We start from the raw sequence: 14,837 nt of genomic DNA, 5'->3' as shown, positions 1-14,837 counted from the left end.
ACTAAAGGGTTAAAGAAACCAAAATGTCAAGTTAACATCAAGTTTATTTCCTCGGTTTTTATTCTGCTGGACATATTAAAGAGAATTCATCCAACACAAGTAGGCGTTTGAGAAAAAAAAAAAAACAGATGAGAGCACAGTCATGATGGACTTTCTGTACAAAAATAGAAAATAAAGATCATCAGCACCCGTGTGAATTAAATCCCTCTCTCCCCTGCTATGTTTTCATGGAACCTCTAGTGGATCTGGAAATGCAAAGAAAGCACCAGGGAGCCAGAGCAAGAAAGGTGGGGTGGAAAACACAATCCCCACGATTCATTTTCTCAGGTTTGAGTACATTTCTGAAGCCATGGGGAGGGATGCAAGCCTCCTCTAAATTGCCTTTGATCTTGTTGTAGTGGGAGCTGTGCTTCTGTAGAGGGCAGGCTTCTGAAAGCATTGGTTCACTGTTGCATCACCACCAGTTACAGCCATCATAGATTATATCATCTACTTCTTTTTGATGTGTTTCTGGTTTGTGTGTGTGTCACACATAGGTACATCATTACACACGTGTCGTCTGTCTTGATCCAGGGATCCTGAGAAGTTGTTGTTGTGGGTGTATATGTCAGATTTTAAAGTGATGTAGCCCCCTCCCCTGTGAAGGACAGCTCTTCAGCTACTGATCAGAACACAAGTGGGCAGTGGTCACAGCCTGTGAAATGAATAGATGTGCAGCAGGAGAATAAATGAGTTTCTGATTCATTTCCTCTGTCGGATGAGAGCAGAGTGACTGCTGAGAGCTTGTTCACATATAGAGAGGGAGACACAGAGAGAGAGAAGGGTGAGCTGAGGCGGGCTGGATGCTGAAGGTCTCTCCGGCTGCACGAGCCCTTTTCCAGGTCCTCTCAGCTTTGAACATCCACGTCTCTGCAAGAGCAGAACACAGCAGAGCACAAAATGTGAGAGGAGGCTGCAGAGACCTCTTTTTCTCTTTCCACATTCAGAGACTCCGCAGCTCCCTAACCATTCATGTGCTCCCTCTTCCCCTCTCGGCATCTTCTTCATGAGCACCGAGCTAGATCCATGGCAAGAAATGTATGTTAAAGGGAAAAAATGTGATGCAGCTGTTCTCACGCTCTCCATCTTGCCTCTCTCATTATTCTGCAGAACATTATAAACAAAACAAGCATAAAATTCTCTGACAGGAACATGAGAAGCATGATGAGCAGATTTGCACTCCTCAGTGTTACGTAACACACATTTCTCTCCCTCTCCCTCTTCTGTCTGTCTCTTTCTTTTTCTGTCTTTCTGCTCTGGATCTCTCTCTTTCTTTCTTGGACATGGAGCTTTGTGTTCTGTAAGTGGCTCACTTATAAGCAGGGAAGTGAAAAGCAGCTTTTTTCTCTCTCCCATTTGTCTAATGTACAAAGTGAGCTGGTTTGTTTTGCCTGTGAGACCTGCTCCCCACGGAGAAACAGAGTTGTTATTGAAACGACTGGGGCTTTCACCAGCCCTCAGGTAAACCCTTATATGAAAGAAGAGAGATATTGACGCTTGCTTTTCTTCCCAAATTAGCTGATCAGCCAGCCCCTTTTTTCTATTGTAAACCTATGATGATGGTGATGAAAGCCAGAGTGCTGGCATCGATGCAGAAACAACGCCACCTAACATCACTCTCCTCCTCCTTTTTTTATTCGCCTACAACTCCCTGGGCTGTTTCAGTATTAGAAATTATTGATGTCTTTACTGCCTAGATAAAAGTCCTTGACAAAAACTATGGGTAGTTATTGTTCCACTGAAGCTGTTACAATTAGAGCAGACTGAGACAGGTCTGCACCTCTTTGAGATACAAAGCAAAAGCATAAATATCCATCATCCTTGGTCTCTTTGCTTTCCTTTCTATCTCATATGTACAGGATATGTGGATTTCCTCAAAGTATGTCTCTGCTATATTTACTTTTTTGAAAAAAAAAAAAAAAACCTTTTAGAATCTGCAGCCCTATCACTCATGACTCAAAAGGTGAAAGGTCAAACCCCAAAAGACAAACGCTTACTTGTAAGATATGACTACACTGGAGCTACGTGTGTATAAATAGAGGCTTGTAAATGGATAGGATTCAAAAATCTGTATGTTTGCACGATTCAAAAGCTTTACAGATTTTCTAATTTTGTCTTTACTTCTTCAAATAAAATGTTTTTCTTCTTCGGATTAAGAGAAGTGGGAAGATGTTGATTTTGCGGTAATTTGTAAATGCACTACATTTTGTTTACAGTTGCCTAAACATGTTCCTGAATTTAAGGTGGGGTGAGACTTAATTCTTGACTTAAGTCAGGCTATTAACATAAGTCACATTCATTGTATTGTACTGTTGAGTTCTATATTATAAAATCATTTGTATAAAATTTACATACACAAATTAGTTTCAGCTCATTTGGTCAAACTTGGAGGTTTATTACGGGTGATGCAGTGATTGCTTGTTTTAGGTATGTCAATAAAAAGCCTAAGGATGTTTAAAAGATGGATTTGTTGTTTTCATCTAAAGCAGACTTGAAATTAATCCAGGTTTGTGTCAAAACAGACCTTAGGCTGAGCACTACAAGTCAGGAGAACCAGAAGTGCAAACAATACTTATCCATCCCCGGGTTTTAGCATTAATTTTAACCACACTATATAGATGGTGGGCTGTCAATACTGACCATAGACTGTGTAGTGTAAGGGCTTTGTGCTGGTGACATCATCCATTTGTCTCCGATACAAAGTTTTAAAGCCCATCGTCAGTAGACCCCGTATTGAAAAGCTTAACTCAGTCAAAACAGTTTTTGAACTAGGACGTAAACATGTTTACTTTTTTAGCTTGGTGTGTGATTTCCAGTGTTTCTGAAGCAAGCCTCAAGTGGATACTTGAAGAACTGCAGTTTTTAACACTTCTGCATAGGCTTCATATATTAAGACCAGGGGGTTGCCTCTTAGTCCTGACCTGAGGGGTCTTCACCATATTCCTGTACCTGATTATGTTCCAAAAAGTAACAAATAGCAATTCAGACTGTAGCCCTGATTGTGCAAGATGTTAGTACACATCATGGTGGGTTATGGCATTACTTTTATACAACACAAGGAGTCTTTGATTGGTCATCCACATGCCAATAATGAACACCAGGACAGTGGTGTGTGGGTTTTATGTTGAAAATGATCACTGGACTGTTACATTTGAACAAAGATGGAAGTTACCACAACAGAAGCAATGAATGTGATAATAGTGTACCTGGCCCTCTCCATGGTGTCCTTTGCCAAGTAGATGTACCAGTAGAAGCCATTGAACAAGCCGAAGGTCAGAGGGAACAGGATGCGAGAGTACGTGTCAATGGGGCTGGTGCCAGCTAGCTGGGGGATCTGAGGAAAAGCTGAGCCCTGCTGGAGGAAAATCGGCAGTGGAGGAGCATCTCCTGGTTCACTGCGAGCCATTGAGTGGTTCCTCTTCTTCAGGCCTTCCTGAGGGCTGCCGTCAGACTGTTAGAAAAAAAAACAGGAAGGGGTGAGTTGGTGTTGATTTTCTGTTCTGTGAAAGGAGAAGGTCAGGTCATGGAAAGGAATCCCGGCATGCATCTATGTTTGGTGTTGAAACATGCTGTAGTGTTGTATATGAGCCTTGATTTGGTGTTGATTCCCATGGGAGCTTTTTCTCAATGGCATGCCAACATCCCTATAGAACCGAGTAGGTAGTTTGCTGGATGCCCATAGGATGGTGAGGAGATTATGCAGAGAGGAGTGCTGAAGTTGTTCTCTGCTCTCACACTGAGGCTATTTTTAAAGCATCTAACCATGAGCCCTACACGTGAGACAGATCCCAGGAGGACGCTGTGGTGGCTTACTGTATTAGCATAAAGCATATAGCTGGAGATGAGAGCGCTAAAACAGCACATATTACTATTTAATGTCTGCTGTGCCCTGAATGCAAAGAATGGGAGAAAAAGGGTGACTACTTGGAAATGCATAGAAACAGACCTCCTATCTGTGCCAGGATTCTTTCTCTCTACAACAGGGTCTGGAGCTGCAGACTTTCTGTTCATTACCAACATCACTGCATCAGACTCTCTGCAACAGGAAACACAGTATCCAAATGTACCATCAAGGGCTTTGTGAATGCATTTATGATGCCACATCAAGCAAATCTGAATGTTCGCCCAAGTGTTAGGATGAATTCAGTTTGCTGGTGAGTTGAACAAATTTCGATATAAAGTTATTATTTTAAAACCTCTCTGGCACCTGTCTCAACACTACAGTCGTGTTCACAAAAACACAAGTTTTACCAGGAAAAGACCAATCTCTGACTGATTTCCCAAATTTTTACTTTTTGCTTACTTCAAGAAAAACTCCAACGCGCCGATAAACTTAGAAACAAAATCTAATAAATGTATACTTTTAAACACCAGTACGTGAAAAACACAAGGATTGGTGTGAATGTGTAGCGTTTACAAAATGCAGTTTTGTGTTTTGCCTGATACTTTGCAAATGACGCTGAAACTCCTTTGATGAAGATTTTGTATGCCTTGGCTGCACAAAAGCAACATATCAATGTCTGTGGTGGTGGTGGTCTCTTGGCTCTGGAGCTCATAATGGGTAGAAAAGAAAGTATGTTGTCAGTTCTATAAACAATTGATAGAAACTGGCACAAGGAATGCTCAAAACCAGGACTTGTTAGTATTTTATTGATATTTGATGGAGTTGGGACACAGAGCATGGAAATGGGACTATGTTAGATGAACCGAGATCTAATCCATGCTTTGCCATACTTTGAATTTTCAAAAGTTATTAATTTGGTTAATATTTGGTTAATATTATTCTATTGATAATATTATTTTAATATCATTGTATTTATTGTTTTTTTTTTAAATATTAATAATATTAATGTAATTTTGGTTAATATTTATTTGGTCGCTAGGCGCCACCCTGTTGGCTATGGCTGCCTTTTGCAGCAGCTCTCTCTTCTCTGTCCGTTAATTTTTTTCGTCTCTTTTTCATAATCTTTGTATTTGGAGTGGATCATTACTTTGTATGACTCATTTGTTGGTCATGGCCACCTACTTTTTGTGGCTTCAGTGATATTTTTACTACTTTTTCTCCTGTGTTTGTCTGGAGATCCTACATATAACCATGGCTGCATTGTTTACATGTGAACTCAGCTGTTAGCAGCCTGTAGCATGTCAATGCTAACTGGTGTAAGGCCTGATGTCCTCCCACAAGGTGAAGAGAAAGAGGTAAGGACGACGGGCTGGTTCTCAGGTGTGAGCTAAGAAGTGATGACATGGACCTGTCCTTCCATTCATCGTTATTGAGAAGATCTATCTCCAGCAAGATGGACGAGCTAGCTGTGTTAACCCAACAACAGAGGGAATACCAGAGGGCAGAGTAGCATCATGCTATTCACAGACATGGCTAACAGAGCCAACATCAGACACACCTCAGTGTGTGATGATAGTCTTGGTAAATTTTGCTTAAAAAAGACAAGCAATTTTGTCAAAGAGGGGTCACCAGAATCAAAACATGTAAGACTTAGATAAATGAAATACTGTTACCATTTTCTACAGCACTGACAGAGTTTGGAATTGATTTACTTAGACATTGTAAGTTAAAATCAGCTGCTCACCGAAACTGTTTCTCCATCTTCAGTGGTGCTGGCCAACACCTCCAGCTTCTCCTGTCTTGCTTTCTTCCTCTTCAGGTTGTTGGCCTGTAGGGTGGCGAAGTAGTTCACTGCTGCAAACTCAATTAGAGCCGACGCCACGAATGCAAAACACACAGCAATGAACCAATCCATGGCAGTGGCATAGGCTACTTTGGGAAGTGATTGACGAGCACTGATGCTCAAAGTGGTCATGGTTAGCACCGTGGTGATCCCTGATGGAAGACAAACACTAATGAGACATTCATAGAGGCGAATGGTGATCTCAAAGTTGATGAGGAGGCTTAAACTATGGTGGTGAGAGGGGCATACCAGCAACTGTGCGTGCAGGAACAGACTCCTTGTTTATCCAAAATGAAACTTGTGACAGCACTACCACCATTATGAGAGGGATGTAGGTCTGTATGAGATAGTAGCCCAGCTTCCTCTGGAGGTGGAAGTGGACCACCTGCACTGAGTACTGACCTGTAAGATAAACAGCACGTGTTAAGAGAGCAACCCCGAGGGGACAGAGCACATACCCTTGTCTGTCCTTGAAACAGAGCTGCTGCTCAGAGAGAAGCAAAGATGGTTTTTTTTTTTGTTAGGTCTGGAATAGTCTGCTAACAGAGACAGCATGTGAGGCAGGGGAGGAAGGAGGAGAGGAAGGACAAAAGGGAGTAGGGGAAAGAGGAGCGAGCACAGTAGACATTTCAAAATGGGATAAAGGGAAGAGGAAGAAGCGAGTGAGGAGGGAGCAGGAGAAGAGCATGCAGTGTCACTATGCGTAACACTGCCCTGCTCTGTCTAAACAGATGCATGCAGACATTCTCATACCACACACACACACACAGACACACACTGCATTATGCACGCACACACACACAAAGAGATTTCCCCTTTTAGTTTTCTAAATGGGTTCCATCTCTGGATTCTGGAGCTGCCTCATCTTTTTCCTTCATCTACTGAGTATACACTCACTTCACAGCAGAAAATTAATTTATAAATTTATTCATTTATTTTGAAAAGAGAAAATGCATACATATGCTGGTATGCCAGCCCAAACACCCAAACTCCATTCTTTCTCCTTTCTGTCAGTGCACTCGCTGGCTTTTACAAGCTACGGTTCTTTTTAAGTCACACTGGCCTGACCACTTCAGCATCTTACAGACATTCAACAGTAACAACTCCCCACTGTGGGAAGTAATGGATGCAACTTTTGGGGTCTCATTTCAGCTCATACCTACATTTTTCTTCAACAAGCATTACCTGTGTTAGATCTAAATATCTCGCTGGACAAAGTCTGTCCCACCAGGTCGTACTGGAGAAGACTTATGGACTCTGCAGGACAATCAACAGATGCTATTGGCCCCTTCCTCCAAGTAAAAATGATTTCACTGCTTGTGTAGGCATCTAGAATGAAAAAGATGTTTGGAAAAATTTTAGAGAAATGAAAAGTTGGACACATTTATGACCTGGGACAAAAGTCTGTTACACTTACAGCTTCCAAATCTGAGAGGACAGGCATGGCCATCCATTGGGAAATCAACCAGCTTCATTGGACAATCTGCACTGATGGTCAGCCTATCAGCACACAGAAACAAGCCTGGGTTATCTTTTCAGAGAAAACTATCACGGTATCTCAAACAGCACGTTAACTGTACAGTGTAACATCACCTCATGGTGTAGAGGACTGTCCCATTCTGCATGATGCGAAACAGTTTGTTTGGTGTTGTCATATTGTGAGAAAGAGACTTCTTGGAGTTTCTGAAAAAAGTGTCTGGGGTCCAAATCTTGTCCACCATACGGTTGTTCAGACGCAGGATCTCAGTCGGGCCCTCAAATTTTAGCCGCTCATCAACCCACATCTGCCGAAAGAACATGTCCATGGTGTACTCCTAAAGCGTACACAAAGCATTTATGTGATTATTTACATTCGATGAAGCATACCATTTGTTTTATTACTTTATAAAATAAAAATGTGCATTCCCCATCAGTTATCAGCATAATACTAAGGAGGCATTTCAGCGTGCAGAGGAAGGTGAGGAGAGATGATGAGGCAATGATGGATGCCACTCATCCCAGATAATCATTAATCAATCCATTCAGCCATTTGATCCCTCCAACGTGTTGTCATATTGATTTAGAGGCCATCAGTAATGGAGTTATAAGGCTGGTCAAACAAATTAAAGCTCATTAGATGCTCTCATGGCAGATTGCCCATAAGGCAGTGGTCACTGAAGCACTGTTATCTCACACAGTCAGCACTTAAACATCTCCCTATAGCAGCAGCAGCAGCTTCATACCATCTCAACATCTGAAACAGGTCCGAAACTGGTGACAAAGATGTCAGTTTTCACCTCTGTGACACCACCTGCAATGCACGCAAAACCACAAGATTTATAATAGTCCAATATAATATGCCTATTTTATCTAAATAGAATTACAAACAAACAAGCAAACAAACATTGCGATTGAATAAATTACCCCCAGATCCTGGCCGCAGTCTGTTGTCATAACCATCCAAAAGTCGGTCCAAAATCCGGGTAATGTTGTCTGAGAACACCTTCTCATTTCCGTTTACATTGGCAAGACTGCAGGAAAGTAATAATAATAATAATGATAATAATAATAATAATACAAAAAAAAGTTAAACCATCAAGCTTTTAATGCTCTGATATGTTCAAGCAAGGAGGTAATCTTACCTCATCCAGCAGATAAAAGTAACAAAAGTTAGTTGCATGACAGCCATCCTGGGCTGCATTTTTTTCCCCCTAGTCTAAAGTGAACTTCCTGAGACTCGCATAGCTTAAATAAAAAAAAAAAAAAGTGGTGAGAAATAAAAGGCTGAAGATGCAGGTCCTTGCTAGTGCCGTATAAGTACCTGGTAGGCAAGCATAAGGATACAGGAAGCACTAAGACACATACAGTAATCTAATTAGCAGCTTAGTAAATCCTCTCCACTTTTAGACAAACCGGGGGAGTCTCTCAGTTTTCTTTTAAGCCAAGTATAAAGAAGAAATTGATACTGATGGCATTGAATAAAAGAAATGTTACCAATGAGTTTATCCTGGACTTGTAACAGTTTTTGAACATGTATGAAATGATGAGATCATAGGCTGTATGAGAAGAGCTCTTGCTGAGCTTTATTTTATCAACCAGCAGGTGGTGCTGCAGCCACAATGTTGTTCACAACCGGAACTATTCACGAAGAAGAAGTTTCCAGAGTGGGAAGCTAAACTCTATGGTGAAAGAAAACATCCATCAAATACTGAGAGAATAACAACTTTAGCGGGTTGAAACAGCAGTCCTGAAAAGCGGATGATATTAAGACAATTAAAGATCAGCAGTTTGACTAAACTGTTCGCTCAGCATCCCAGCTCGTCAGGTATAACCGGTGTATCTTCAGCTGAGGCGGTGTGAAGCCGCGGCATGTCTGTGCACTTCGAGGAGAGGAGCGGGGTCGTCCCCTGTAAGACGCCCTGGGGCTCCTGGTACCAGACCATGGAGGAGGTTTTCATTGAAGTCGACGTACCTCACGGGACCTCTGCTAAAGAGGTCAAGTGTCGTTTAGGATCTAGAGACATCGAGCTGCAGGTTAAAGGCACAGAGATATTCAAGGTAGGCACAGAGGGTGTATTTTAGGATTTTCTCTAGCACGGGTCTTTTAGTCTGTTTTTTGAATGCCAGAAGGCTTAGTATGAGGACTACAAAATTAGGAATTAACAAAAATCTTAACCTTTGGTTAACTGAGGAAGACAGTTTCCACCAGGTAAAAATGAAAAAGGGGTGACTTAATTTGTTAGGGGCAAGACCAAGAAATGAGATTTTAGTGCACCACCAAAGAAAAGTATTCTGACTCCAAACCCTAGTGTTCTTGAGTTAATGTACTATGAACAACACACTGACACAAATTATGTATGTTCTTAATTTAAAAAAAAAATCGTAATATTTTAAAAAGATGCTTGAGTACAGAAATTCCCAAAGGGAATGCATGCTTTTAGTTGAAATGAAGATTTTCACTCATGCGCTTTTTGACCCCTTTTTATACCCTTTGTTAGGGAAAGTTGTTTGGCACAACCATGTCTGATGAAGCTACATGGACACTTGGTAAGCTGCACATCCAAAAGTTATTTTATATTTTATTTGCCTTAGACTCTAGTTAACCAAAAATCCTAATATCACACCGTTTCATCTCTGTTTGTGCTCAGAGGACAAGTGTCTCATCAGGATTGTTCTGATGAAGACTAACAGAGAGGCAGGGAACTGCTGGTCCTCTCTGCTGGAGGACGCATACTGCGCTAACGCCTGGGTTCAGGACCAGATGCAAAGGAAGCTCACCCTGGAGAGGTTCCAGCGGGAGGTTAGTTTGATTAAGTGTTACCTCCAGGGTCACTGTTTAGAGTGGTCAGGGGCAAATGTGTCTAAACTGTCTTTTTTACTTCAAAAGTAGTGTCAACAATTCATTGATCAGATTAACCCATTTAGAACCTTATACTGGGTAATTGTGTCATTTTAACCCCAGTGCTGTGTCATTGCCTTTTGGATGGGGTTTAGTTACTGATGGTTTTTTGCATATCAGTCTCTTTCATAAGTATGTGAATGGGAGATGTAATGGAGAAACACTTTGAGATGTTACACGTTTTGAGAGAGTTGTACAAATACTGTCAATATTAATTTTACTTCCTCTTTGCTAGAATCCTGGATTTGACTTCAGTGGTGCAGAGATCTCTGGGAACTTTGAAGGTGGTGGTCCAGACTTCTCCAGCTTACAGAAGTGATGGATTACATGAGACACTGCAGTTGCCCTGTCTGCTTAAGGACTGCTACATTAATGACAAGTAGAGAAGTGAATTCTTGAAATTTACTTTTGAAACTGTTTGCCTTTGGAAGAAACTGAATACAGGGGAATATACAGGATTTTACTGCCTAAGAGAGACTTCTTCAGGAGCCTTATCATCTTTTTTTTCAGCTAAAACAGGCAGTTTGTTTTACAGCACAGCTCATTAAACCTGAATATCAGCTGATGTGAACTCTTGAGCTCTGAAGCAGCCTGTGAGAGGTGTGTCTTTAATATTTAGAGACTACACAGAAATAGCTTTTCAATAAAGTTTTATTGAAAGGTACAAGTACATGGGTTAACCAGATGGTGTATTCAATTTGCCATTTCTTAATTTTATCTTAAGGAAACTCAGACTAGATTGGGGAATTGGCCAAGAAAATGCAAAACAAATTGTAACCCATGTTTCCACTGCAATGACCATTTTTTCCCCAACAACTCTTTGCATAATTGACAACAGAAATCAATTCATATACATGGTGCTTCACTCAGTGTACACAAATCAAGAATCTGTGAAAACAACTCATCTTTTACTGCTGAGGACTTTGCAGCCTCAAACAGTCTGGTTTGCCATACATGACAGTACTGTCACTAGCCTCATCTCACAGGAGACCTCGCCGCCATATCAAAAAAAAAAAAAAAATCACCTTGGGTAGGAGTGTGCAAACAGGACAGTTTAGCAACCTAGGGTGGGAGTTAAGGACTTTGGGCCCGATTTCTTGGTTCCATTTTTGCTGTTCACAAAATCCTTCTCCCTCCTCTTCCACATGGTGGACTGAGGACCTAGGTGGTTCTATACTTAATAGCTTAAAACTAGCAACCCGTTCCAGGTAAAACCAAACAGCTTGGTACGGATTTAAACAAGAACATACTGTACACTTGTGCAAGCAACTCAACCAGGAAAGTAAAATTGAGCAGGGTGGTAATTGGTATGACTTTCTGGTGAAGAATTACTTCTTGTCGTTGGGACAGAATATTTAGTGTGCTTGATAGATGTATGACACGAACTAAAAGAGAACTTAAATATGAGCGTTTTCTTTAAAGAACTCCATCATCAGTGATGAAGATCTGTAAAAAAAAAAATTCTGGAGGTATTAATGAGTGAGCAAACTGCAAAAAAGTTGCCCAGAAGTTGTATCCAATTAGAGAAGGAATAGTTTATCGAATTCTGTAATTTTTATCTGCACGTAAGGCTGCCCAGTGGTAGCCCCAGGTTTAACAAGCTGACTCAGGTATGGTGGGAAGATGACTGATCTTGTAGTAGCTGTGCTTTAGCTGACGTGCTGTTCTTCCAGAAATAGTCCAGCGGAGCCTTTGGGTGTTAGGCCTGGAGCACTTAGTGGTGGCATATTCAGCCAGACATTTTCCAACTAGCTCTCGCACACAAACCAGGTCCCCATCTCTGATCTACACAGAAGAAAAAAGAAATTAACTGGAATTATGTAGTTTATGAATCATAGCTTAATATTGACCTTATTCCATAAAACATTAAGCAATATGCGAGGCATCTGTGAAAAGATAAAGTGCTTACATTCAAAAGCTGCTGCAGACTGTTGAGGGCTTCTTGTATGTTGTTTGTGTGCTCAGGGTCATGTTGTTCCTGAGCCTCAAAACACAGGAGAGCCATGGCAAGCAAAGATGGCTGCAGAGAGACAGAATTTAAATTCTTTATCACAAAGAAGAGCAAATTCAAGAAAAGTGATACTGGCCAGTTTTAAAAAGACTGTGCTTGGCACCGAAGATAGGACCAAAACAAAATCCTAACACGATACATTCAAACAATTTTCTATTTCATGGGCAGAAAGCTTTTACATCATAAAGCCTTAAAGGCTAAAGGGGAGTATGCCTTTTTAAACATTTCAAACCTGTTCTTTAGCCCTACCTTCATCTTGGAGAATACAAATGAGCAGTGGCAAGCTTTCAGCTGAGCTTCAAGTCTCTCAAGGCTCAGTATCTTCTTGCTGTAGAGAGAAAATACTTTTAGTGTCAAGATGAAAGTTAAATACAGGATGGATGTGGGACAGGGCTCACAAGATCAGACATCAATCTGCCCTAGCTTTTTTTTAGTAACAGAACTGAAAGCAAGGTTTCCGAAAAATTTCTTTTTGGGGTAAAATTAAAATTTTTTGACTCTCCAAAGCCAAAGGTAGGAAACATATTAGGAGAGTAATTATAATCTTGATGAATCATAATTCAGTGCTGCAGGTGAATTTGGTTGCCTTACCTCTCAAAATCGAGCTGCTCCTGGATGTGGCTGTGAAAGAGGCGGAGGAAGCGGAGAGCTGTGGGGGCCTTTACTTTCCAGTAAAGCTTCTCCATGATGATCTTCTCCATCCTCATCATGTCTGACACGGTGAAGCGGTTCTGACTGATGCGGATCAAGTCGTTGGCCAGAGGCACGTTCTTCTCCTCTTCTGATGACTTCACTGCTATGTAGAAACAGCACAGGCCCACACAAGACAAGTGCTTTGGTTGAATCTGTGGAGGATGAGGAAAACTGATTACAAAACAAAGTATTAAAAAACAACCAAAATTATTTTTATTTATACAAACCTTCATCACAGAGAGGAATCTATCCAGCAAGCTGATGGCTAGTGAGAAGGTCTCTGAGCTGAAACCAAAGAATCTGGTCAGAGAGAGCAGGTCCTTCACCTCCAGCTCCCTCAATCTGGTGGTCATCCTTAGGCCATTGTCCTGGGAGCCCTCAATTAGCCTCAAACCGCTCAGCTTGGGTTGGTATCTGCCCTCCAGGTCTGTAAGGGCCTTCAGCTGAACTGCAAAGGGCTGTGCACCAGTTCCTGTCACTGTGTCAAGCATCTGTGCGGAGGCAAATGGAAGTGAATAAAAGTTGAATGAATCAAAGTTTGAACAATTACAGCCTAACAAGACTGGATACGGAAATATACTAAAATACTATTTTACTACCATACTGATTATTACTACAAATGTTTGATCAAAGTTGTTGTATTCCCGTTTTCCTTATACATTTTTTTTTAATTCACACAACGTTTTAACTCTGATGTTGATCATGCACATGGAGATAGGTGTGGATAATTAGATAAACTTTGAATAAAATATAAAAACGAATGGAGTTAGCTCATTCGTACAGATCTCGGTTTGGGGGACTAGTTTGATCACCTGTGTTTAGGACACGGAATTACTTACAAACTTTTGGGATATCAAGTAACCAGCCCCCCCTGCCAGCTGTCATTGAACTGGGCTCAACTGGACTCACATGAGGTTCATAAGACGGCCATGGCATACAATTATTTTAACAATTTACGAGTGTTTCAGAATAATTGACATAATAAAAGTTTCTTATGGTAATAAAAATAACTATTTTCTATCTATTTTATGTTAAGCATTGGGTTGACTATCAAAGGATCAGGCCCAGGGCACGATCTGCGACATGTCAGGACATGTCCCTGCCACACACACCATCGACTGACAACCTGATGGTGACGATCACAAACTCAAGGGACACAAACAGTGACACTTACAGTAAAACTTCAGGAAACCTGCTTTCTAGTTTAAAGGGTAAGAATAATAAAAGGGAAATTAAAAAAAAAAAACTAATCCAACGCAAACGACGTAACCGTTAGCTCCAGTCGCTAACGCTAACATAAACCAACGTCTGTGAGAAGGTTTATTGCGTTCGTATTGTTTCCTGTAAGTCCCGGCTGGCAAAGACAGGAACATTTAAAGATTTAAATCCCCGAAATAATAGTTCAGGTCCAACCATAGACTGTAAAAAACAACATACGGTTAGCATAGTTAACTTACCTTGGATCAAGTTGCGTTGTCTGAAATGTTACGAATAATAAGTGGTAGAAAAAGTCCCCACGCGCTTTGAATAAGCGAGTGAAAAAGGTTTAAAAGTAAAAGAAAAAAAATACGAGTATGTATGAAGTTTTAAGCAGAGTTTTGTTTCTGCCTATGCACACCCCCCTACCCTTGGCGTAAGGCGACGGGGAAAAGGGCAGTTAAGGTATTAGAACAGAGATAAAACCAGGCCCATGACCAAACATGGTGAGCTTCTATTGGCCTTCGGTGGGTGACGCTCGTAACTTTGAATTCCCATTGGATAACTTCTGATACTTCACCACCATGTCCCGCCTTCTACAATGTGGAAGGCCAATCAGAATTGGATAGGCAGGGCATGACTGATGTAAGGGTTCTGCTGTCCCCTTTATTATGATGTATAACATTTTACCTTTCTTATCCCGACATTTACTATTGTTTTTCAGTGCTTATAAAGCACAATATCTATGGGCATAGTATAGTGAAACTTGAGCTAGACAGTAAGGTAAAATGCACAGTAGAAGAAGTGAATCACAGAGAGAACTATCTGTAGG

The 14,837-nt window shown here is 41.1% G+C and overlaps 3 protein-coding genes across 3 annotated transcripts; 1 reads left to right on the top strand and 2 right to left on the bottom strand.

The window, feature by feature from the left end:
* Positions 1–298: 298 nt before the first annotated feature.
* gabra6a (gamma-aminobutyric acid type A receptor subunit alpha6a) lies at positions 299–8,394 on the bottom strand. Its single transcript, XM_074674443.1, has 10 exons — positions 8,348–8,394; positions 8,130–8,236; positions 7,949–8,016; positions 7,320–7,540; positions 7,144–7,226; positions 6,912–7,055; positions 5,976–6,128; positions 5,628–5,878; positions 3,246–3,490; positions 299–909 (listed from the first exon to the last, which is right to left on the bottom strand). Exons 1-10 carry the CDS (start codon positions 8,392–8,394, stop codon positions 888–890), a joined length of 1,341 nt encoding a protein of 446 aa, XP_074530544.1. The 3' UTR covers positions 299–887.
* A 447-nt stretch (positions 8,395–8,841) lies between these two features.
* Positions 8,842–10,776, top strand: nudcd2 (NudC domain containing 2). The gene is made up of 4 exons (XM_074674439.1): positions 8,842–9,263; positions 9,704–9,752; positions 9,854–10,005; positions 10,340–10,776. The coding sequence occupies exons 1-4, from the start codon at positions 9,075–9,077 to the stop codon at positions 10,421–10,423; spliced, it is 474 nt and encodes a 157-aa protein (XP_074530540.1). The 5' UTR covers positions 8,842–9,074; the 3' UTR covers positions 10,424–10,776.
* ccng1 (cyclin G1) lies at positions 10,738–14,480 on the bottom strand. Its single transcript, XM_074674438.1, has 6 exons — positions 14,266–14,480; positions 13,036–13,299; positions 12,707–12,960; positions 12,365–12,443; positions 12,014–12,124; positions 10,738–11,889 (listed from the first exon to the last, which is right to left on the bottom strand). The coding sequence occupies exons 2-6, from the start codon at positions 13,297–13,299 to the stop codon at positions 11,698–11,700; spliced, it is 900 nt and encodes a 299-aa protein (XP_074530539.1). The 5' UTR covers positions 14,266–14,480; the 3' UTR covers positions 10,738–11,697.
* Positions 14,481–14,837: the final 357 nt, after the last annotated feature.

This window comes from Halichoeres trimaculatus, unplaced genomic scaffold, assembly GCF_033239565.1.
Source record: "Halichoeres trimaculatus isolate MK-OKI-2021-1 unplaced genomic scaffold, fHalTri1.1 fHalTri1_scaffold_7, whole genome shotgun sequence".
NCBI classification, from domain to species: domain Eukaryota; kingdom Metazoa; phylum Chordata; class Actinopteri; order Labriformes; family Labridae; genus Halichoeres; species Halichoeres trimaculatus.
This window is presented reverse-complemented; position numbering and strand designations above follow the sequence as displayed.

Excerpts from the sequence above, each read along its gene's own strand:
- gabra6a (XM_074674443.1), bottom strand. The coding sequence starts at position 8,394 with ATGGCTGTCATGCAACTAACTTTTGTTACTTTTATCTGCTGGATGAG. Across the intron at positions 5,879-5,975 it reads TCCTGCACGCACAGTTGCTG|GGATCACCACGGTGCTAACC; the intron begins GTATGCCCCTCT and ends GTCTTCCATCAG. Across the intron at positions 910-3,245 it reads GACACCATGGAGAGGGCCAG|AGACGTGGATGTTCAAAGCT; the intron begins GTACACTATTAT and ends CTGCTCTTGCAG.
- nudcd2 (XM_074674439.1), top strand. The coding sequence starts at position 9,075 with ATGTCTGTGCACTTCGAGGAGAGGAGCGGGGTCGTCCCCTGTAAGACG. Across the intron at positions 9,264-9,703 it reads AAGGCACAGAGATATTCAAG|GGAAAGTTGTTTGGCACAAC; the intron begins GTAGGCACAGAG and ends ACCCTTTGTTAG. Across the intron at positions 9,753-9,853 it reads TGAAGCTACATGGACACTTG|AGGACAAGTGTCTCATCAGG; the intron begins GTAAGCTGCACA and ends GTTTGTGCTCAG.
- ccng1 (XM_074674438.1), bottom strand. The coding sequence starts at position 13,299 with ATGCTTGACACAGTGACAGGAACTGGTGCACAGCCCTTTGCAGTTCAG. Across the intron at positions 12,444-12,706 it reads GAGCAGCTCGATTTTGAGAG|CAAGAAGATACTGAGCCTTG; the intron begins GTAAGGCAACCA and ends TTCTCTCTACAG. Across the intron at positions 12,125-12,364 it reads TTGTATTCTCCAAGATGAAG|CCATCTTTGCTTGCCATGGC; the intron begins GTAGGGCTAAAG and ends GTCTCTCTGCAG.